The following is a 22,544-nucleotide window of genomic DNA, read 5'->3' as shown; positions in this document are numbered from 1 at the left end:
TATCATGTTATTTTATGATCTAGGCTAGCATAGAAGCTAAGAGAGCCCAGCAGCTGGGCTACCTGGGTATGAATCCTGGGTCTGTGCCTTGCGGCAAGTGGCTTCACCTCTCTGTGCCTCTGTTTGCCTGTCTAGTAAATGGAGATAGTGATTGGATCAATCTCATAGACTTCTTTTACGGTTTAAATAAACTAATATGTATAAGTACACAAGACAGGCCCTACCGCAGACTGTGAGTATATCCTATTGCTCCTCTCTTGCTATGGGCTTGAAGGGAGTATAAGAAAGAGGCTGTGTGCTCCTGGATCGATGCCCAGACTGTCATTTTGAGGAATTCATCTGAGCACATTCAGGGCACAATGCATTTTCATCAAGTTTCCATTAAACCATCACTATGGGCTGAAGATGCAGAGAATAAGGCATGACATCTCTCTAAGAGAAGCTGGTAGTTTCCCACTTAGCTTTGCAGAGGCATAAATACCCCAGGCACATAACACATGAACATCACTTACATTCTCCCAAACAGAACAGATTTTAGTTCTCACATAAAACCTTTGTAAGCAGGATAAATATCTGTAACTCAGAAGAACAATATAGAATCTGTATATGCTGCCTTCACATGGTAGGAGATGTTTTGGATGTGCATTCTGAACTACAAAACTTGATTATCTTTTAGCCATCAGCAAAATAGATCTTGGTAAGAAAAAAGTTAATTAAATTCTAATTTAATCTCAGTCTCAATATGAAATTAAATCCCTTCTAGATCTGGTACATAAAGATGTTAGTTTAGTTTTTCATTTAAAGGGCACTTGGTTTTCTCAGCAGGAGGAGTTTCTCTCCTCAGCCACTAATAGTCTAAAGGAGTAGAGACCTGATTGGGAGTGTAGACCTGACTGAAGAATTGGTTTAAAGTGCCTGTATGCCATTAGAATCTCTGCTGAGTCCCCACCGCTTCCTTTGTAGTTTTTCTTCCATAGGACTAGAGAGAAATATAAGGAAGAAACTATATCCAAAGGGGAAAAGCCCCTTTGTGTGTTTTATCTTATCAGAGGTTTCTCTACCAAGTACCCCTGGGATCCTTTTCCTGTTCCCTCTCAGGGCCTGGCACAATAAATATTTGTTGAAAGAAGAAGGCCACTGCATGCTGTGATCACTGTGAGCTGCTGAGCTTCTATCCTGAAAGAGCTACAGAGAACTTGCTTTTAATGACAAGCAACAGCAGCCAGAGGGTTACCTTTGTTTGCCTCTTTAGAGTTTACCAAGCATCTTATACATTATCCTATTTGGTCCTCTGTACACCTCTGTGAGTTGCACCCAGTGGGCACAATCAATCCTGCTTGTAGAGATGGGGGACAGAGCTAGAGGGAGATTTAATGACTGATGTACCCCTAAACCATGGGGCTGGAGTAAGAAAAAAGTCTCCAAGCTTTTGGTTCCATTTCTGGTATAGAAGTATTTTTCCATCTGAGATCCTCAGTTCTGCAAATGGATTCAAATTTTGTATTCAAAATATTTTGCAATTATTTTACAAACTTTAATAAAAAGTACTTTCTAATGTGTTATGTAAAATCTTTCACATTTACTTGTGTTGCCCAATTAATTAATGGCTTCATAGGATCTTGGAATAAACATTCCCTGCCTTCTTGATTTATTTGAAGAGTGTTGCAAGATTGCAGTGGAAGTGAGTTAAAAGTTGTTACCTTTTGCAACTGCTTATCTGGGTGAGAAGGGGTAATTTTGATACCGTATAACTAATATCCAGAACTTTTTAAGAGTCTTGAGATTCTTCCCTACTTGCAAGCTAACAAGTTTGCCTACCACCATTTCCTTACCTGCTGGCAGAAGACATGAGACTCCTGGGTCAGGGACAAAGGAAAAACGTTTTGTTACCCTCAGCAATAGTGACGATACCACAGAGTATCATCATTTTCTGGAACCAGTTCCTGAAGCCTCAGCACAGTGAGCACCAGATGACACCTGTGAGGGCTGGATCACAGAAGAGGAACTCTGAGGTTGAGTAACCTGAACCTTTTCTAGTAGTCTTCAAGCAAAACTGCTCTCTGGCCCAGAAGGAAGTAAGCAAATCCACCGTTTTGCCCCCAGATGGAAACACTCTCTTCCAAATCTGCTCCTATGTAAGCCTCCTTGAAAAGATAGTCTAGAACATAAGCTGTCAGTGCTTCTCCCTGCAGGTTATGAAAAGATGTGAGAGACCCATGGAGAATTATCTCCCAATAATTAAACAGAGTGGCCAAGGTCATTGGATCTTGACACTGACCACTAGGGAAGTAATAATAATCCTCATCACTCCTCTTATTTCTGTATATTTTGTGTTAAAACTAACTTAAAGATTTCACTGTCTAACTTTAATAAGTAACTAATATGTTGGAAACATGAAATGAAAAAAATGGGATTTTTTTATAAGAGTTTATTTGAGAAAAGAACTGAGTTGTTTAGAAAGTTTTAAAACTATGCTATTTTTAAAGGGCCATCATCTCTTCTCCCAGAATGTTTAGCAACTTCAGAACAAAAGTTTAAGTGGTTTCATTATATGTGCAGTTCTGCGTAGAGTCATGGGAAATTTTTGACCTAGAACCGTGTCCTTGTTGGACACTCCTTATCACCGCCTTTCTTCTTTCTTTTTGTCCTTTTCTCTTTTTGAAAGTGAGTTTCTTCCCAACAGGCTTTGCAAAATTGTGAGTTTCACCTGATGGGTTATTAAAATGTTTAATAATTTTTCTCTCAGGGGTCCTGGACTGGAGAGACAATATAGAACAAATTCATTGTATTTTAAAAATCAACAAGAATTTTATACTGCTGTTATTTTCAAATAATTTCTCTATCTAAACACTGCCTTATAAGTTGTAAGTATAGTTACAATTAGTAGTAAGAGTAGTTTACAAAGTAGTAAGAGCAATGTGTATGCACATTGAAAACATCTGGCCATAGTTCACCTAATTGTGTTGGTTCTCTTATTTTTTACAGTGCAGCCTCAGCCTGCCAGGAAGGGCTGTGTAGGAGCCAGCTTTATGGCTGCTTTGGTCCAGGTAGCTGAGCTCAGTCCTCTTCCTCAGGAATAGCACTGGCCAATGTGTATGCATTCGGTTATGCCCGGGGACTGGGAAGTGGGGGTAGCGAAATGCATCTGGGAGCACAGAGCTGCTGGAAATAGAAAGGGGCAATGCAGCTAATTCACACCCATTAGGATGACAAATACAAAAACCAGAAAATAACAAGTGTTGGTGAGGATTGGTAGAGAAATTGGGATCCTTGTGCATTGCCGGTAGGAATAATATAGCTGCTGTGAAAGGTGGCATGGTGGTTCCTCAAAAAATTAAACATAGATTTACTCTGTGATCTAACAATTCCATGTCTTGGTATGTACCCAAAAGAACTGAAAGCAAGGACTTGAACAGGTATTTGTACACCTGTGTTCATAGCGGCATTACTCACAATAGCCAAAAGGTCAAAGCAATATGTCCATCCATGGATAAATAGATAAATAAAATGTGGTACAGGCATGCAATGAAATATTATTCAGCCTTAAAAAGGAAGGAAATTCTGACACATGATACAATATGGATGAAAACATTATGCTAATTAAGCAAGCCAGTCACAAGTGGATAAATATTGTATGATTACATTTATATGAGATATATAGAGTAGTCAAATTCATAGAGACAAAAAGGAGATTGCTAGGGGCTGGGGAGAGGGAGGAATAGGGAGATATCGTTTAGTGGGTATAGACTTTCAGTTTTAGAAGATGAAAAGTTCTAGAAATGGATGGTGGTAGTGGCTGCACAATAATGTGAATGCATTTAGTGTTACTGAACTAAAAATGGATTAGAATGGTAAAATTTATGTTATGTATGTTTAACCACAATAAAAAAATAGATAAAATAAGTAAAAAAAAAACTAAAAATCACTAAGAAATGGTGGCTGATGGGGAGCAGAGGGGCTTCTCTTAGTGCACTGGCAAGCATGAGAGAGAGAGAAAAGCAAGGTGAGATCTGTCCTGTTCGGGCCAGATGTTTTGGTCAGACTTGCTGCAGAATCAGTGGTGTGAGCCTGTAGATGCTGATGATAACTATGAAAGAAGAAAACAGGGCATCACATCGATGCTCATTGTATACCAAACACTATACTATATATGTGTTGTTTTATTAAAGCCTTTATTCTAACCTAATGAGATGAATACTGTTTTTCTCCCTTTGGCAAATAAGGAAATTCAGACTAGAGAGGGGAACCAAAGTGCTTATCACCACACAGCCAGGAAGCTTAGGGAGCATTTTGAACAGTGGTTTCCAGCTGAGCCCATGATCTTAACTATTTTTCATTCTGCAGCTTCTCCTTCACAAAATGTCTGCAGCTTCAATCCTGGTGGTAGCAGCAACGAGCACCACTAAATAATGGTTAACAACGTCCAGCTTAATAGATTTTTAAGTGGGCCTCAAGAAAGTGTTTGTCTCCTGGCTCATACCAAGTCCTTGGGTCTGGTTTTGGAAATCACATTCTCACTGTTTCTTGACAATACCACTTTCCCCCTTCCCTGTACTATGTGGCAACAATAGGAGAGCTTTGTTAACACACAAAACCGGCAGCAGGCCAGTTGTGCTTGCCAGAAATCATCAGCCCTAGGTGGTCATCTAGAGATTTCCAGCTCTGGTTGATTATTTGGAAATAATGTGATGTAAAGGTAAACACATTGTTGCTTCAACAGTAAACTGGATTCCTTTATGGGGGAGATTGACTGTACTGGTTACTTCTGCCAAGTTTTCCTAATTGCAGGGCTATGAACCAAGTCTCTGTTACATTGATTTTTGCCAATCCATCTCTGTAGATACTTTTTAACTTGGTAGAATGGGGGAAAAAAATGTAAGTTTTCTGGAGTTGGAGAAGCATGCATCAGAGTTCTTCTCCTGCCTTTTATCGAGGAGGTCAACCTTCCAGAGTCTGTTTTTCAACTGTAAAGTTGGAAGAAAATGCATAATTCACAGCTTTGCTGTGAGGACTAGATGAGATAAAGTTCAGTGAATGCAGGAAGCATGTTTCTAACAAGCAAGGAACAATTCGTGTAGTCAAAAGCATCCTTGTGTTACCCCAGTTGAATAAAAACCACATGCCTTTTTACACTAGAATTCTATTCAGCATGGCGAGATGCCCAGCCTGTGTGCAGGACATTTCTGTTTGTCCTCCAGATCCATTCTCTACCCTTTTCTGACATGCCGAGCACTCCAGGAGCTAACTTACAGGGATGACATCACCAGGCTCAGCCCCTGGGAGATAGTAGCAGGAAGTAGATGGGAGGAGAGTGAGGTCAGAGTATTTATTTCTCTGCTCCTTCTCTGCTCCGGAAGTCCCAGCTCCTCTCAGGCAGCCCTCTTCTTACATGTCAGCCCTGTAGGCTCAGGCAACTGCCCGCTCTCCGTAATCTTTAGGCCTAGAGTTGTTAATGGTCACTGCAGTCTGCTAGTCTGGGAGCTCCCCCATCCCTTCCAGTTTTCTTTAACCCTCCCAGCCTTTAATTATAAACCATCTCTTATTAGTCCATTTCCGTATTCTTGGAGTTTCCTGCCAGACCCTGAGTGACAGGGCCTGTGATACCCCCCTAGGAACTGAAGTGCGTTGTCTTGTAGCTCTGTGAGTGGGCTGGCAGGCAGAGATGCCCACACTCTGTCAGCCTAAGAGTCACTTGCTCTTTCTGTTTTTTCCAGAGTGTGTACCATGCATGATGTGATGGTTGGAACTGGCACAGGGTACACTAAATAGCCCCTGTTGTACAAGTAGGGCACATGGTTGGATTATAATGAATTACTTGGTTCCCTTTCTGCTCCTCATTCACCCTGAGCCCTAGCCCAGCCAGCACAGCAGCCACTTCTGCAAGGTGTTTGTGCTTGATGTTTTAGTCTCCCCGGCTTGACCAGAAGCTCTTTGAGGTATGGACCTTGGGACCGCACACAACCTCAGCTTCAATATCCAGCACGTAGCATGTGTCCAATAAATGATTGTTGAAGGGATCATAGATAAATGAATACCTGGTCATTCATATTTAGGAAAGAAGTCAATGGACAGCCCCTTTCTCTCTTTCTTATCCTGTGGAATGTTCTGATTTGAGTAAAACTAGTAGTAGATAGTTGCTTTTTAAGATCACTCTATTCATATTAACTCCTGGTAGGTTCTGATAATAAACATTCAAAGGGTAAGGATAATGATCATAGCCATTGTTCACTGAGCATGTCTGTGGTCTAGGCACCATCCTAACTATTTTTCACACATTATGTCACTTAATTCTTTCTACGCATCTAGGAGGAAGAGCTTTTTACCATCAGTTTACAGCTAAGGAAAGTGAATTTGAGCTGGACTAAGTAACATGCTTTTAGGGTCCAGTTCCTGGCCAAAAGTTGTGTAGTGCAGGCTTTTCATTTTCCCACAATTGGCATTAAAAGTTAAAATTTTTAATTTCTTGAGTGGACCTGTAGAAATCAAATATCATCTGCAGCATGTTTTCAATCCAGTGACTCTAGCTTACATCAAGCAGCAGTTGATTCCATCTGGAAGCGATTAAGAACTTGAAGTCTTTTCTAGAGGAAATAGCTCTTGTTTGTTTTTAAGTGTGGAGATTCTAGAGTGAATGCGTCAAGGGGGATGGGCAATGGTGACGCTGTACCAAACATTCTGCAACAAAGGGAGAAAGAACACACACAGAGTAGAGGAGGGGGCAGGACCTTGTGAGAGAAGAGACACGTATTGGAGCAGAGTAAAAGTGGTTCTTCAAGGAATGGTACCAGCGGAAGGCAAGGTTGAGAGTTTGTAAGAGAAAAGGCTTTTCTTCCATTATTAGAGGATTTGTGTGCAGGGTCCCAGAGTAGGTGGCTTTGTCTTTAAACGCAGAGATCCTAAGAAGTGTACTTGGTATATCGTTTTTTCGCTTTGTTTGCTAAATGGAAACATCCTTACTTAATTATTGTCTCTGCACAGAGCTGGGGAGTGTAAGCCAAGGCATTGTTCCACCAAATGGAAAAAGCACCAGACTGACAGAAAGCATTTATTTTCAGAGCCCCTCACAAAAGAGTCTTTCAGACCAGAAAGAAAAGAAAATCCGGACAACGTTTTCAACTTTGTTAAATTTGTATTTAAACTATTAAAGTTAAATTTATTGAAGTGCAATATACACAAAGTACATGTCGTAAGTGTGCCCCTTAATAAATTTTCACAAATTGAACATTTATGGAACCACCACCCAAATAATATTTTTTTAAAATTTCCCCCTGTATTCTACCACAATTTAATGTCCTAAATAAAATTAACGTTTGCATCAGTGTTAGCCTCCTCTAGAGTATAAAATTTCTTTTTTAAGTAATTAAACTCCTTTGGCTTTTCTCTGTCTCACCTATCACCCAATGCCAGCCCCTCTCCCCAGACGGCTGGAATTGGCTCTTCTGGTTAGTTTGGATTGTTGTCCAACCTGACGAGAATGAACAAGGGTCCATGGGTACATGTGTACCTGTGTATATCATTTGTTCCCTGCTACTTTGTGCCAGGTGATATGCTAGATGCTTTATACAGATTTGCTCTAATTTTTACAACCCCGTTGAAGTTAGCATTATTATTCTTATTATGTACAAGGAGAAACTCAGGATCATAGAAACCAACCACAATTTGGAAATCAGTATTCAGAGATTCAAACCTAGGACTGCTTCCCGTTGCCATTCTCTCTGTACCCATTTGTGCTAATAGGCAAGAGCAGAGAAGGTAGACAAAGGGATCATTCCCAGGTTCCTTTTATGTGGCACTGAGGTATTGTTTTGTAACTCATTATATTTCCTTCCACACTAGGACATATAGATTTAGAAAGACTGCAAAGTCTTTCCTGTCGATCACATTTCACTTTCATAGACCATTCCCTTCCTTCTAGTCAATGCCAGAGATGACTGAGAGGCTGTTAGCATCTACGTGAACACCAAAGGTTCCAGTTTGCTGAATGTTTTTTCATCCAATTTACCCTAGACTGAAGTTAGCAACTTGTCCTTTCATGCTGATAACCCCCTTCTGGTTTCCAACAGGTAGGTGAAATCAAAATATGTTAAGAGCAGTTTCAAGCTTTCAGGAAGTTTGCTTACCTTGCTTCCTCCTGGTCTTCCAGAGTAGGAGCAGGGTATCCGGTAAGTGCTGGTACATTGGGTGGACTGAAAGCACGATTGCCATAATGGAAAGTGAAAAAGGGTGTCGATCACCATCATACAGAAGGATCATTATGCTGTTGTCATTGTTATCCCCCTTGACACTCCTGAGCGCAGAACTTATCCACTCTGTCACCTATCGGATCTGAAGCCCTCCTGATCTAATGGCATCGATGCTCTTCTCCTCCTACACTGCTGTCCCCCAACCCCACCCCCATCCTGACTCAACACCGAACTGCTAGTCCTGATCTTCCCTCATCCTGTGTATTTGTACTTGCTGTTCCTGGATCCTGTAGCTTCTCCCTGTCTCTCAAGGCCAACCCCCATTTCTTCTGAAGTTGGAGTCTGAATGCTTCCTCTGGTAGACTTGAATATTTTGTTCCTTACTCCCCTTCCATTCTATAGCTAGTTCTAACTTTGTTGCAGTGTTTATCTGCCTCGTATGTAGGTTTTTAATGTTGGCCTCCCCACTGGATAGTAAGCAATTTAAGGGTAAGGGCCAATGCCTTTTCATTTCTGTATCTCCTGGGATATAGAAGCTGTGCAGTAAATATTTATTGAACTAAACAAATGTATAAACGAAATGGCCAAAGTAGTGATTTTTTTAAACAGCTTTATTGAGATATAATTCACAAACTATACAATCGCCCCATTAAAAGTGTACAATTCAATGGTTTTTAATATATTTACAGATATGTAGAACCATCACCACAATCTTAGACTATTTTCATCACCTCAGAGAGAAACCTGCACCAATTCGCATCACTGCCCTATTCCTCCATTCGTTCCTAAGGAAGCATTCATTTTCTTCCTGTCTCTATAGACTGCTCTGTTCTGAACGTTTCATATGAATGGAGAGATATAATACATGCTTTTTGTAAATGGCCTCTTTCATTTAATTGGTGTTGTTTTCAATTTTTCTTCATTATTTCATGTTACCTCTCCTAAACTTCTTTCTTTATCCCCCTTTCTTTCTCTGTTTTTGGCAGTAAATCCTTCTATTTTCTAAGAATCATGGAAACATCCAAAATAAACATAAAAACCATTCCCTTAAAAGGAGTCCTTATAATAAGTTTTAAATGCAGCTTCCCTTGGCAGTGTTTGAAAAAGCTCACAGAGGTTTGAATTGATTAGAATTCAGTATGAAATTTGCTCAGTTTCTCTCCTTCTTGTGTAACTTCACAGTTACGAAACCATAGTTGAATGTAGCCTTTTAGGACATCCGTGGCCCTGAGATCACACTCAGCTTCTCTCTAAATCTGACTCACATTCTGCAAATGTTCAATCTAACAACACTGAAAACCATAGGGAAGGAGGGAATTAACAACTTAGTTTCCGGAATATCGGTCTCTTCAGAGTATAAAACCAGCACTAAGAAGTTTTTGGTTTTCTTTCCAGCAAATTTCAAATAATAAGCAAAGAGGAAGGGGTTTTATCTCTCAAAGATAAGTAATACTCTCCATTACTGTTGTTTATGACATTTTTTCTAGTTTTTAGTCTGTGGATTAACAAGTACTTGTTGAGCACCTGATGTATACTTCCTCCCTTGGCTTCATTTTCTATAAAATAAAAACATTTAAGTCCTGGTGTTCATCCTCCAGAAGCTTCTTGTTTAGCCAGAGAGGTAAACATAGGGCAGCAGAAATTGAGAGAATATATAAACCATGGTATGGACTTCAAGTTAAAAAAAGGGAGAGGTCTGTATGGATTGCTTGTTAGTCGGGATACCTTCAAAGATGGGGTAACATTTAATCCAGCCCTATGTGTCACTTAGCACCTTTGTGTAAATGGGAACCAAGCCCCCCGTTTGTCCTTTCCTTCAGGCTGGTGCAGCTCCTCACCCCACACTGGACTGCTCATGGGGTGTCAGAGCTGAATTTTAGCTCTTGTTTTTCCCTAAAGCTAGGCTCCCTTGTGCAGTGAACAGCCTATATCACTGTACAGAAAAGAGTGGGTTTCTCCAAAGAAAGGAGGGAGGGAAGATGTAAAAGAACAGCATGAGGAAGAAATAAGGATAAAAATGAGCATGTTCAATTCAACATGTGATATGGAGGAAGGTAAAAGATATCTGTTGGCCAAGAGTGGTAAAATGCTGCTGTTCCTCCTTTTCCCTCACCTTTTCCAATATGTAATGTTATTATTCATGAATATTGATTGAACAGCTTTCCATTTACTAGTTCCAAACCGAATTATGAAAACTATGTCAATTTATCTGTATAGCATCTGTGCTATAGATAATAGCATCATACTTAAAAATACCAACTTCATGTAAGCATGTCTTCCTAATTAATACTTTCTTTTTAATCATAAGAGTCAATGTTATAGACTCAAACTGTCTGTTGGAAGCATACATCTAAATATATAATTTATACATTGGGAGCTACTTTTTTGTATTGTGTATTCATGTTAGCATCTTGTCAGGGCAAGTCATCTGGTTAAACAGAAGCCTAAATATAACTTAATATGAACCTTAATATACCTTCTTTATTGATAACATTTTCCCCCAGTTACAAACACACTACATTCTTTCTGGGGAATAATTTGAATAATAGAGAATTCTATTAAGAAGAAAAGAAAAATCATTAACAAACTTCCCCCAGGGGTAAGTAACTCTTTCAACATTTGGGTGAGTGAATTTTTAATTATTAATGGTTATCATAGGTAGAGTTTTATGTTTTGCTTTTGAAAACCATTTATCATTGTATTAACACACGATTTTGTTTTTTAAGTTCTCTTTTTAAATTCTCAAGCATTTTTTTGGCCTAATAGCCCATGGGTCATTTTGACTCCCACCTTAGCTCGTGTTCTTGTATACCGTTTACATAGGTTCCCACATTAGATAAGGCCTTCTCAACTCTTCTGAATTTTTTTTTCAATGCACAAGGAGATCGTTATCAGCTTATTTCTATTCCTGTACTAGCCCCTCAATGTAGCAGTTCCTTCTATTGTAATGTTGCCTTCCCCCTGGGTTGAAGTGAGTCTGGGAAATCTGAGTCAGATACATATCCAGGAAAGGTTGAAATAAGCTCCCATGCACAGTCAAATCTGGTGAGTTACTTGGCAGGAGGCAAGTATTGTTAATGCCTAACAGCTTGTAAGGCGTGTGACTGCGTCATGATTATAGGCCAGCATAGGACAGTTTTGACTGAAAATGAATTTGTTCTATAAGATTCAAGTGTTTCAGAGCATCATACACATTTCTGATTACTAAATAAAATGGAAGTGTTATTACTGTCTACAGAAATAGACACAGAATCTTAATTCATTTTGCTATGGCAAAAGGAACTTGGTTTTATCAAATAGTGACTCCATCTAGGAAACTTTTATCATCATTATCATGGCTAAAACTTATTCAGTAGTTACGCACCATGATTGAAGCCTTTCATGCATTATCACACTTAAGCTGCACATTTCTCTAACTAGGCACTGTTATTATCCCCAGATGACACTTGGGGAATCATAGTCACACAGCTAATGTGTGCAGAGTTAGGATCTGAAGCTAGATTTGCCTTGAAATTGCGTGCTTTTAAAACTACCCTATACTTTAAAGTAAAACTTTTAAATGAGGAAGAGACAATGCAAAACTGTGAATGAGCTATATAACTTGGAAATTGCCTTTCAGCTGGCCAATTAAAATAATATAGTATGGTACCTGTTCTTCAAAGATGGGTCCAAACATTTCCACCTCCTCCTGTACATGTATGTTGCTCTTTCCATAAAGAGGTGACACAGGTGTCCCATACCTTTGAGTCTGGCATGTGTCTGATGGCTTTAACAAATGTAATTCAGGGCAGTTGACATTATGTGACTTCTGAGCCTAGGCATTAAGAAAGCCTGGTGTGGTTGATTGATTTTTGACAAGAGTACCAAGATAATTCAACAGGGAATAAATAGTCGTTGCAACAAATGGTACTGGGACAACTGGATAGCCACATGCAAAAAAATGAGGTTGGATCCTTACCTTATGCTTTATAGAAAAGTTAACTCAAAATGGATTAAAGAAATAAATATAAGAACTAAAACTACAAAACTCTTAGAAGAACTTCTATAGGAGCAAATTTTCGTGAGCTTAGACTAGGTAAATGGTTTCTTAGATGTGATACTAAAAGCACAAGTGACAAAAGAGAAAAATGGACAAATTGGATTACTTCAAAATTTAAAATGTTTGGTTTACATTACAAATAATATCATTAAGAAAACGAAAAGAGAACCCACAAGATGAGAGAAAATATTTGCAAAACGTTGTCTGATAACAGACTTGCATCCAGATAAAACAGTGTTCAATAAATAGATAAGTAACCTAATTTAAAAAAGGGCAAAAGATCTAAACAGACATTTCTCCAAAGATATACAATTGAACAATAAGCACGTAAAAACATGCCCAGTATCATTAAACATCAGGAAAATGCAAGTCAGAACCACAATGAGATACCAGTGTACAGCCACTAGGGTGGCCCTGATAAAACAGACCAGATGACAAATGCTGGCAAGGATGTGGAGAAATTGGAACTTTCCCACTCTACTGGTGAGGATGAAAATGGTACAGCCACTTTGAGAACAGCCTGCTTTTCCCAAAACATTAAACACAATTACTTTATGACCCAACAGTTTCCTCCTAGGTGTATATCCAAGAGAAATGGAAACATGTCCATACAAAATACATGTATATTCATAGCATTATTCATAATAACTAAGAATGGAAGCAACCCAAATGACCATCAACTGATACATGGTTAAACAAAATATGGATTATCCATACAATGAAATATATGGCATTGTAAAGGAATGAAGTACTGATACAGACTAAGCATGCATTGATCTTGAAAACATTACACTAAATGAAAGAAACCAGGCGTAAAGGACCATGTATTGTATGATTCCATTTATGTGCATTCTCCAGAATTGGTGAATCTGTAGATACAGAATGTAGATTAGCATATACCTAGGGATGGGGCAATGGGGAAGTGGGGAGTGGTTGTTAATGGGTATGGGGTTTCCTTCTGGGGTGATGAACATGTTCTAATATGGATTGTAGTGATGGTTGCACAACTATGTGTACACTAAATACCAGTGACTAGTACATGTTAGATATGGGTTGATTGTATGGTTAGTGTATAAGTGGATTATATCTCAATAAAATAAAATTTAAAAAGTCCTGGCAGCATTTGCTTCCTCCCTCTTGAGCCCTGTATCTTAATGTCCAGCCTGCCTCACTGAAGAGAGGTTATGTTGATTCAGGAGCACTGTAGGGCCAGACATTTCAGCCCACCCCCACTCTCTGCCAGCAGTTGCATGAGTGACCCCTAAGCAAGAGCGATAGAGGAACTACCCAGTTGAGCCCCAGGCAACACACAAAACACTAGATATATTTAAATGATGGTCGTTTGAAGCCACTAAGTTTTATGGCAGCTTGTTACATAGCAAAACATAATTGGAACAAGCAGTCAAATTCTTACTTACACTGTGATGACATATTAATACTAAAATCAAAATCCCATGAAAGTCTTTGTCTTAAAGAGAGGGATCTGTATAGGGACTGTACTTGATATTAAGGGGAAATGAAATAGGGAAGAGCTAAGGATGGTGGGGCATGTTTTAAATGTCAAGCTGAACTAATCCAGGCAAGCCTGCCAACTGGTCTCTTTCTAAAGCTCACATTGGCAGCAGTGGCTGACCTGCCACTTGTCCAGAGGCCACCAGCTACTTAGCAGTAACTGTAGAGGGCTGGCAGGTCATGCTTCTTGTTACCAGAAGTGACACAAGTAAACCCCCATCCACTTGTATACCCCACAACCTGAGAGGAAAATTACTGAGCTGGAAGGGACCGCGTGGTTAGAAATGGAGACAAGGCCTAGGCATCTGTGTGTGTAATCCTAACTGGAGAGTGTCAATAAGGCAGAACTCCTGGTTTGCTTCATTACCACACCAGGGCATTCTAAGGAGGTCATTTGTGCTGTTGTTGTTGTTTTCTTAGTTTTATTACAGTTAAGGGCCAAGTAGTCATTTTCCAGGGAATTTAGAACCTACTAAATCAAATAATGGCTTGAAAAGATTTATGTTTGATCTGGATTATGTCTTATAGAAAAATGAATTTGACATGTAACGTTGTGTAAGTTCAAGGTTTACAGCATGTCACTTTGATGCATTTTTATATTATGATTGCCAGTGTAGCAGTATTTATCATATTATATAATTATAGTACAATATTATTGTCTATATTCATTATACTATGCATTAGACCTCTGTGGCTCATTTATTATCTATTACAACTTTGTACTAAACATGTAACTCGTATCTTACTCTCTAAGTCCTCGGTAACCACCATTTTTCTTTTACAGGTTTAACATTTTAGATTCTGCATGTAAGTGAGATCATTCAGGACTTGTCTTTCTCTGTTTGACTTATCAGACTTAGCATAATGTGCTGAGGTCCATTCATGTTGTGCAAATGGGAAGGTATCAGCCTTTCTCATGGCTGAATAATATTCCATAGCATATGTATACACACCTTTTTTATCTGTTCACCTGTTGATGGGCACTTGGGTTATTTCCACATCTTGATTATTGTGAGTAATGCCACAATGAACATGGAAGAGCATATATCTCATTGAAATCCTGTTTTCATTTCCTGTGGGTGTGTACCCAGGAGTGGAATTGCTACATTGTATCAAAGATCTATTTTTAATGTGTTGAGGAACCTCCATATTGTTTTCCTTCAGAGTTAGACTGATTTACATGCCCACCACAAATGTGTAAGGGTTCCTTTTCACCACATTGTCACCAATATCTGTTGTTGCTTGTCTTCTTGATGATAGCTAAGGGGTCATTTTTAATATACTCTCAGATAATAATGTGTAGCAGTGTATGCATAGAAATGAGGCCAATTTATGCATTCAGCAAATGCTCTTTGAGAACCTATTGTACTAAGAAACAACTGTGAACCACATAGATGGACACTTGTCCCAAAAAGCATATAGTTAAGTGAGTAGGTGATTCTCAGAGGGCCTTTCAGGAAACTGTGGGAGTCCCTAGAAGTGGCACATGATCCAGATTTGTGGGATTAGAGAAAACTTCTTAGAGGAAATAACGTCTAAAACCAGAAAACTGAAGAGGCTAGTTTTCCTCAATTTTCACTCCAAAATATCTTATTTGAGGACCGGAAGAAATAAAGAAATGGTGGGATTCCTTATTTGGACATGCACATGCCCTTCAATTCTCTTTGCTAGATTCTCATCACCATTGTAGGCTCCCAGGTCTAGCACCTTGTGGCTTTAACCATTCGGTTTATTTCACAGACCTTCCAGTATTCATTTATTCTTCCTTCGGTACTTTCCGAGCAGTATGACATGTCTCAATTTTGGGGAATTGGCATCTTTTTGCCATTGCCTATTGATATGGATGTATTCCAGTTATCTGTTCCTGCAAAACACATCACCTCCAAGCTTAATAGCTTACAACAACACTGATGTACTGTTTCTCCTGATTCCGTGGGTGGCATGGTGGCTCCTCAGCTGATTTCACCTGGGCTTATTCATGCAGACCTGCAACATCCCGGATGGCATCATTCACGTGTCTGAGAGTTGGTGCTGGCTGTTGCCCGAGTACCTCTGTTTTCCTTCTTGTGGCCTCTTCACCTCCAATAAGTGAGACTTGCTTCTTCATGTGGCAGTCTCAGCACTCCATTGCAAGGGCTGCAAGTGGAAGTTGCAAGGTCTCATAAAGCCTCACCTTGGAAGATGTATAATGTCATTTCTGCTACATTTAGTTGGTCAGTGCAATTCACAAAGTCAACCAAATTTCAAGGGAAGGGAAAAAATAGACTCAACCTCTTGAGAGAAGCAGTGATGTCACATTGGAAAGAAGCCTGAAAGGAGCTGCTGCATGTAATCTATAGAATGTCTCCATGATTCTGTCACATGTGTTGACGTAATGTGGCAGTTGTCCTTTCCATCTTCTAAGAAGGACTGGCTGTTATTATATTACATATAATTACTATTGCTCACACCAACTTAGCTGTTACTAACCCAGGGAATGCCAGCTATGAGCTATTTCTAAAGATGGATTAAAGTGCAAAAGAAGATTGAAAAGACTTTTAGGTCCCCCTTTAAGTCTTGGGGAAAAGACTTAAGTAAAATTTTTAAGTGAGTCTTGTTACATACCAAATAAAAAGTTTTTAAGGAGTTCCGTTATATGCTAAAGCTTTTATAAATACTCTTGATGTAAAAGCATACATTTATATACTTAGACTTTTTTCCAAAGATTTTTGATGATAGCAATCCATGAAAGGAAGTAGAATAGGTGTTACCTGCATCATTTAATGTGAGTTTGAGGAGACTGAAGCAATGAGAAATGACGTGACTTGTTTATGGTTGTGCTGTATTTGGATCTCAGGTCTCCTTCTTAACAAACCTGTGCCCCTTCCATGGGTTTCCAAAGAGTAGAACTCTAAAGATTCTGCTGGAAAGGTTGGAAGGAGTCTCTCTTTCATCAGTTCGTAGCTATTGGGCACAAATTCCCCATGCCCTGAGGTAGGCACAAAAACTAAGTAGTGCAACACTTTATATATAACTTGTCTTTTGTATTGTAAAGTTGTTTCATTCATGCTCACATATAACTCTTACAACAGCAAGGTGAAGATATTACACTCTTGAGAACAAGGCTGACCAAAAGAAAAGTGGCATGCTTTCCAACTAATAGCTGCTAAGCGACCCACTCTGAGTAACCTTGAACCTTCAAATTTCTAGTCCAGTGTTCTTTTCACACTAGGTTTGGGCTTTAAGTCTGAAAACATTGAAAGTGGGCATTATGTAAATGGACATGCAGGTAGACAGGTTTGATTACCCTCAAATGAAGTGATTTGTAAACATGCATAAAGTGTCTGTCTACATGACCTGGAGCAAGTTTCCTCCCTACAACACTGAATGCTGTCATTCAGGTTTTTCATTTGGATGAGAATTATATTTTTTAAATCGATATATAGTTGACATACAACATTGTATTAGAGAATTACCTCTTTCTCATGTGAATGAAGAGGGAGTTGGATTACAATGATCTCTAAGGTTTCTTCCTGTCCTAGAATGAAACGGTACAGTTTGTGTTACATATTATTGTTAGTTTGAAAAGAAATGAAGATTTTTAAAAGAGAAACAAAGTTCCATCTGGAAGACAGAAACTCATCAGGAGTAGCTGTAAAGAAGTTGCACAATGATTGTGGTATTTCATGAGGTTCCACTTTTCACTGAATAAAGTTTTATGAACAAACATGGACCCTACTCTGTTGGAGCCTAAAACTGAGTAGGGGAGGTATCCTTTATCTGATAATCACACTGGCCATACAGGGAGCAATGAGGTGGCTTAATAGAGACCTGACAATAACTGAGATATAAAAGATAAGGAGTTCAGTAGGCTTGAGGAGTAAAGGAGGAGTGGGAAGAAGTGATGGAGCGTGTTCCAGTCACCGGAATGACATTCAGTGCTCCTGTGTGTGGTAGGTGGGGCATGAGCTGTTTGAGGAACTGAAAGAAGGCCAGCGTCTCTGAAGCACACAGAAGGGTCAGAGGTGAGAATGGTCCTGAGGTGAGGGGCAGGATCGTGCCTGCATTGTAGACCCTGCAAAAGATTTTGGTCTCTCATCTAAAAGCAATGAAAAGCCATTGAAGTATATCTTCAATAGGGGAAGGGCATTATCATTATTTTGAATTTTAAAACGATCATTTTAACTGCTGTGTATGGACTTAGGTGCTTGAGGTTGGGTTGAAAACAAGAGTGGGTACATGGTATAGTCCATTTAGGAAACCACTGTAATTGATATTTTTGACTAAGGTAATTGTGGCACCAGAAATGGGAAGACTTAAGACATACATCTGTCTATGAGAGCAATTTTGGGGGTAAAATTCATACTTCAGACTGATTGGGCAGGGGGATGAGGAAGATGGAGGTATCAAGGACAATGCCATGTTTTCTAGCTGGATGATGGAAACAGTCACATGCATGGAAACAGGTTTGGGGGTTGTTGACTTTGGGCTTGTTGATTTTGAGGTGTCTTGAAGATGTCCACGTGATCACAGAGGTCTGGACTTGGGAGTGTAGCCCTGGTCTAGGAATATAAATTTGGAAATCTTTGGGGCATGGCTGGTATTTGAAGCCATGGAGATGAAAGAACTTACCTGAGAGACTTTGGAATGAAAAAAGAGAGATTTGGGGAACTGAATCTCAAGGCATTCCAGCCTTCACAGTCCAGGGACATGAGGAAGGGCAACACGAAGATAACCAAGAGAAGACAGGACAGAATCCATACAGTCTGATGTCCTTCCAGCTGAGGAGGGTGGTCAGCAGTGTCTAAATGCTGTTAATGTCAGCCAAAATGGGGACCTGCAAAGTGCCCTTTGTACATGGATGCAAGGAAGTATACTTATGGACCCATGGGAACTATTTTGGAAGTGTAAAGGACAGAAGCTGGAGGAATTGAATACTTGGAAGGGTAGGAGAAACAAGCTATGTGGGGATAAGGGGACTAAAGAAGTGACTTACATAGGCTTCTTTAACAAAAAAGCATAGACCAGATGGCTTAAACAGCAAGCGCTTATTAAAATCTGGAGGCTGGGAAGTCCGAGATCAAGGTGCCAGCAGATCTGCACTGTCTGGTGAGCACTCTGCTTGGCTTGCAGTCTCTTCATTGCATCCTCACGGAGAGGGAGCAAGCCCTCTTCCCCTCATGAAATAGTACCTCCCAAAGGCCACAGCTCCAAATGCATCAAGCTGGGCATTAGCATTTCAATATATGAATTTTGGGTGGACACAAACATTCAATCCATAGGAGTATCTTCTTACGAGCCCAAGGATTTGGGAAATGGAGTCATGCTTTTAAGAAAGACATGTTAGTTTTTTTTTTGGAAAGGTGGAGTGGGGCTTGGTAGGTAAATTGTAACTCCTTTTCAAGATAGCTAAACTGAAAGCAGGTTGCTAATGCTAGCGTTTTGGATGGCATTTCTATTTGTTTTTTTTTTTAATTGCCAGGAGACAATGCATCTTGTTTGCTTCTGAAGCAGATCCTTCTCTTAGAAATGACCGCTCCGGCAGCACATGACAACCACATCTGTCTGTCTGGCCACTTGGCTGTGATACGTCACAGAACCTGTGATGTAGGATTTCAAGTATGCTGTTTTCCTTTTGTGTAGGTTTCTTTTCTTTCCCTTTCTTCCTTCCAGGCTAATGAGCCCTGAAAACACACTCCTGCAGCCCAGGGAAGAGGAAGGGGTCAAGTATGAGCGAACCTTCATGGCGTCTGAGTTCCTGGACTGGCTGGTTCAGGAAGGCGAGGCCACCACAAGGAAAGAGGGGGAGCAGCTTTGCCACCGGCTCATGGAGCATGGCATCATACAGCACGGTGAGTGTATGGCTCAGCCTTAGCTGTGGTAACAGACACGCCTAAAATCTTGGGGCTTATAACAACATGCATTACTTCTCACTCGTGGATCATTGGTGCCTCTGCTTGGCCCCAACTTGGCTTATCTCTCTGGTAAGTTTAGCTAGGTATTCCATAGAAGGTATGGCTCCTCATTCTGAGACCCAGGCTAAAGGAACATCTACTCTCTGAGATACATTGTTTTTACCGATGATTGCAGAAGCTAATGGGGGCATGTGGATTCTTAGTGTAGCTCTCCAAAAACTTCTGTTCATATGTGGTGTCATATCACTACTCCCATATCCAACTGTCAAAGCAAGTTATCTGGTCAAATCTGGATGAGATGCCTTTCACAAAGTTGTCTGCAAGGGGAGAGTGAAATTTTGCTGAGCCCTAGTACAAGTTGCTGTAAGTGAAGAAGTAATCCAAAAGGCTTCATAAAAGTCTTACTTTCCTTTTAGGGCTGAATTATGATGCAATATAATCTAGTGGTTAAAAACTACATTAGTTGCCGGTTGCTGCATAAGAAATCACCCCAAACTTAATGGTGTAAAACAATAAAAAGTGTTTAGCACCTCACACAGTTTCTATGGGTCAGGGATTTTGGAGGGCCTTTAGTGGGTGGTTCTGTCTTGCTGTCTTGTGTGAGGTTGCAGTCAAGATGTCAACTGGGGACACAGGCATCTGATGGCTTGACAGGCTGGGAGATTTGCTTCCATAGTGGCGCATGTGTCTGCCTACCAAGCTGGTTCTGACTTTTGGCAGGAAGCTTCAGTCCCTTGCTATCTGGACTTCCTCCTATGGCTGCCTGGGAATTCTCATAACATGGCAACCTGGCTCCTCCTTGCAGAGGGACTGATTCAAGACAGTGCAGGGCTGAAGCCACAAGGCTGCCTAACTGAGCCTGGGATGTCACACACTGTCACTTTATTTATTTATTTATTTTTTAGAAACAACGACCATTTTTTTCTATCTCACGATTTTTTAGGTTAGGAATTCAGATGGAGTTTTGCTGTGTGGTTCTGCTTCTCATGGCATTAATTGGGTCACTCAGACACACTGTCATTTCATCAGTAGGTCAGCCCTGTTCAGGGAGTAGACTATACTAGGGTTTGAGTACCAGGAGGCAAGGATCCCTGGAGCTGTCTCAGAGGCTGGCAATCCTAAGAACATAGGATCCTTCTCTCACCTGTAAAATGGAGATTGCTGCATAAGGTAGTCATAGGAGTAAATGGGCAGGTACAAAGCAGTTGGTTCAGAGCTCTGCTCTTAGTAAGTGCTCAATAAATTTATTAATACAGCTGTAAGGTGTAAGCTTAGAACAATGAGGTAAGAGCTGGACCTAGGTAGGCATCTCAGCCTAACAGTCAACATGAAAAATAATACTTGAGTAACTCCTACTGTGAATTCTCCTACCCCTACTTCTACTCAGCCCTTGGAGTTCTGTCCCATAGTTAGGAAGATCACAATGGCATTCTACAGAGGAAAGAAACTTTCAAAATTATTTGGAGCAGTGTTTTACAAGCTGCAGATTATAATTCTTCAGTGGTTGTGAAATAAATTTAGAGGGTCATTCTCAGCATTAAAAACATTTTAAAATGGACTAGACTAGACTCTTTCTACTCAAAGTGTGGTCCATGAACCCTCTGTGTCACCTGGTAGCCTGACTGAAATGCAGAATCTCTGATTCTACCCAAGTCTTGCTGAATCTGAACTACATCTTAGCATGACCTCCAAGTGATTGGAATGGACATTAAAGTTTGAGATGCACTGGCCTGGATTTAACTGGAATAGAAAATACCAGAGCATATTTTGTGCAGGAAGGTTAAGTATTGTTTTACAAAAACTTTATTTCAGTTAGATATACCCTATATAAACAAATGGACATGTTTGTGTGTTTATTGATTTGCAACATAAAAATTGTTACTGTGTGTTGGGGTCAAGTATTTGGAAAATCACTGATCTGGAGGCATTGGCTAGAAAGGCTCAAGCTGGAAATGTATTCCAGGACATTTTCTCCTATGCAGTGCTGCCACAATCAACCTCACAACTGTTTATTGATGGTCTGATATATCTACTGCTGGGCTAAGTCACTAAGGGTGGGGTGGTGGATAGAAAAGTATAGTGCCAGTGTGGTCCCTGGCCTTAACCAGCTTATAGTCTTTTGGGGACTATAAGATGGATGTAGAAGCAATTGGAGAATAGCAGGAGATGTACTGTATATTTAATTAATTTGTTTATGTTATACTATGTGCCAGGTACTATTCTAATAATCTTACACTTATTAACTTATTAAATCTCTTAAAGTCTTTGAGGCAAATTTTTGGTGTTGTTACTAAACATATTTTATTATGATAAGAACACCTAACATGAGATCAACCCTGAGCAAATTTTTAAGTGTACAGTATAGTATTGTTGGCTATAGGGCACAAATTCCTTTTTTCTCCAGTTTATATATAAGGAAACTAAGGCACCAATAGGTTAAATAATTTATCTGAAGTCACTCAGTTATGTCTAAGTGAATATTATTGCTAATGAGTGTGAACTCAGAGTCGGTGATACCAAGTTCTAGGATAAAATTAGCTTCATACTACAATTTACTGACTCATACTGTACGTCTTGACTTCAAGAGAAGATAGAGGATGCCATGAATTGTTTCCAAATGATTTCCAAAGAGTGAGTAATTATACTTCAATTACAGTGTAATTTTGTAATGCTAGAGACATAAATGCCATAAAGTCAAGATGTAAAGGATAAAATAAGGCATGATTGGTAGCAAATTTTAACCATGGAAAGAAGTTTGCTTTCTATGGTTTTAGGAGGGTTGGATATTCTCTCTAGATGGAAGTCAGAGTTTCCACGGGAGCTCCAGTTCCCAGCACAGCGCCTCATTGCTCGACCACATGTTCTAACTTTTGAGTTAATGAAAATATGGTCACCACATATGTGTGTGATAAGAGC

At 39.8% G+C, this 22,544-nt stretch overlaps 1 protein-coding gene across 6 annotated transcripts in view; it reads left to right on the top strand.

Annotated features, from left to right (window-relative positions):
• The window catches only part of DEPTOR (DEP domain containing MTOR interacting protein), a 156,219-nt gene that overhangs the window by 63,012 nt on the left and 70,663 nt on the right, over window positions 1-22,544 (top strand). For all 6 annotated transcript variants that reach the window (XM_036876272.2, XM_036876271.2, XM_057497792.1 and 3 more), the window contains exon 4: window positions 19,387-19,565. In XM_036876272.2, the coding sequence (XP_036732167.2) occupies window positions 19,387-19,565 (179 nt within the window). The remainder of the gene's footprint in view (window positions 1-19,386; window positions 19,566-22,544) is intronic.

This window comes from Manis pentadactyla, chromosome 3 (genome assembly GCF_030020395.1).
Source record: "Manis pentadactyla isolate mManPen7 chromosome 3, mManPen7.hap1, whole genome shotgun sequence".
In the NCBI taxonomy this organism is placed as follows: domain Eukaryota; kingdom Metazoa; phylum Chordata; class Mammalia; order Pholidota; family Manidae; genus Manis; species Manis pentadactyla.
The sequence above is the reverse complement of the archived record's forward strand: the minus strand, read 5'-3'. Positions and strand labels throughout refer to the sequence as shown.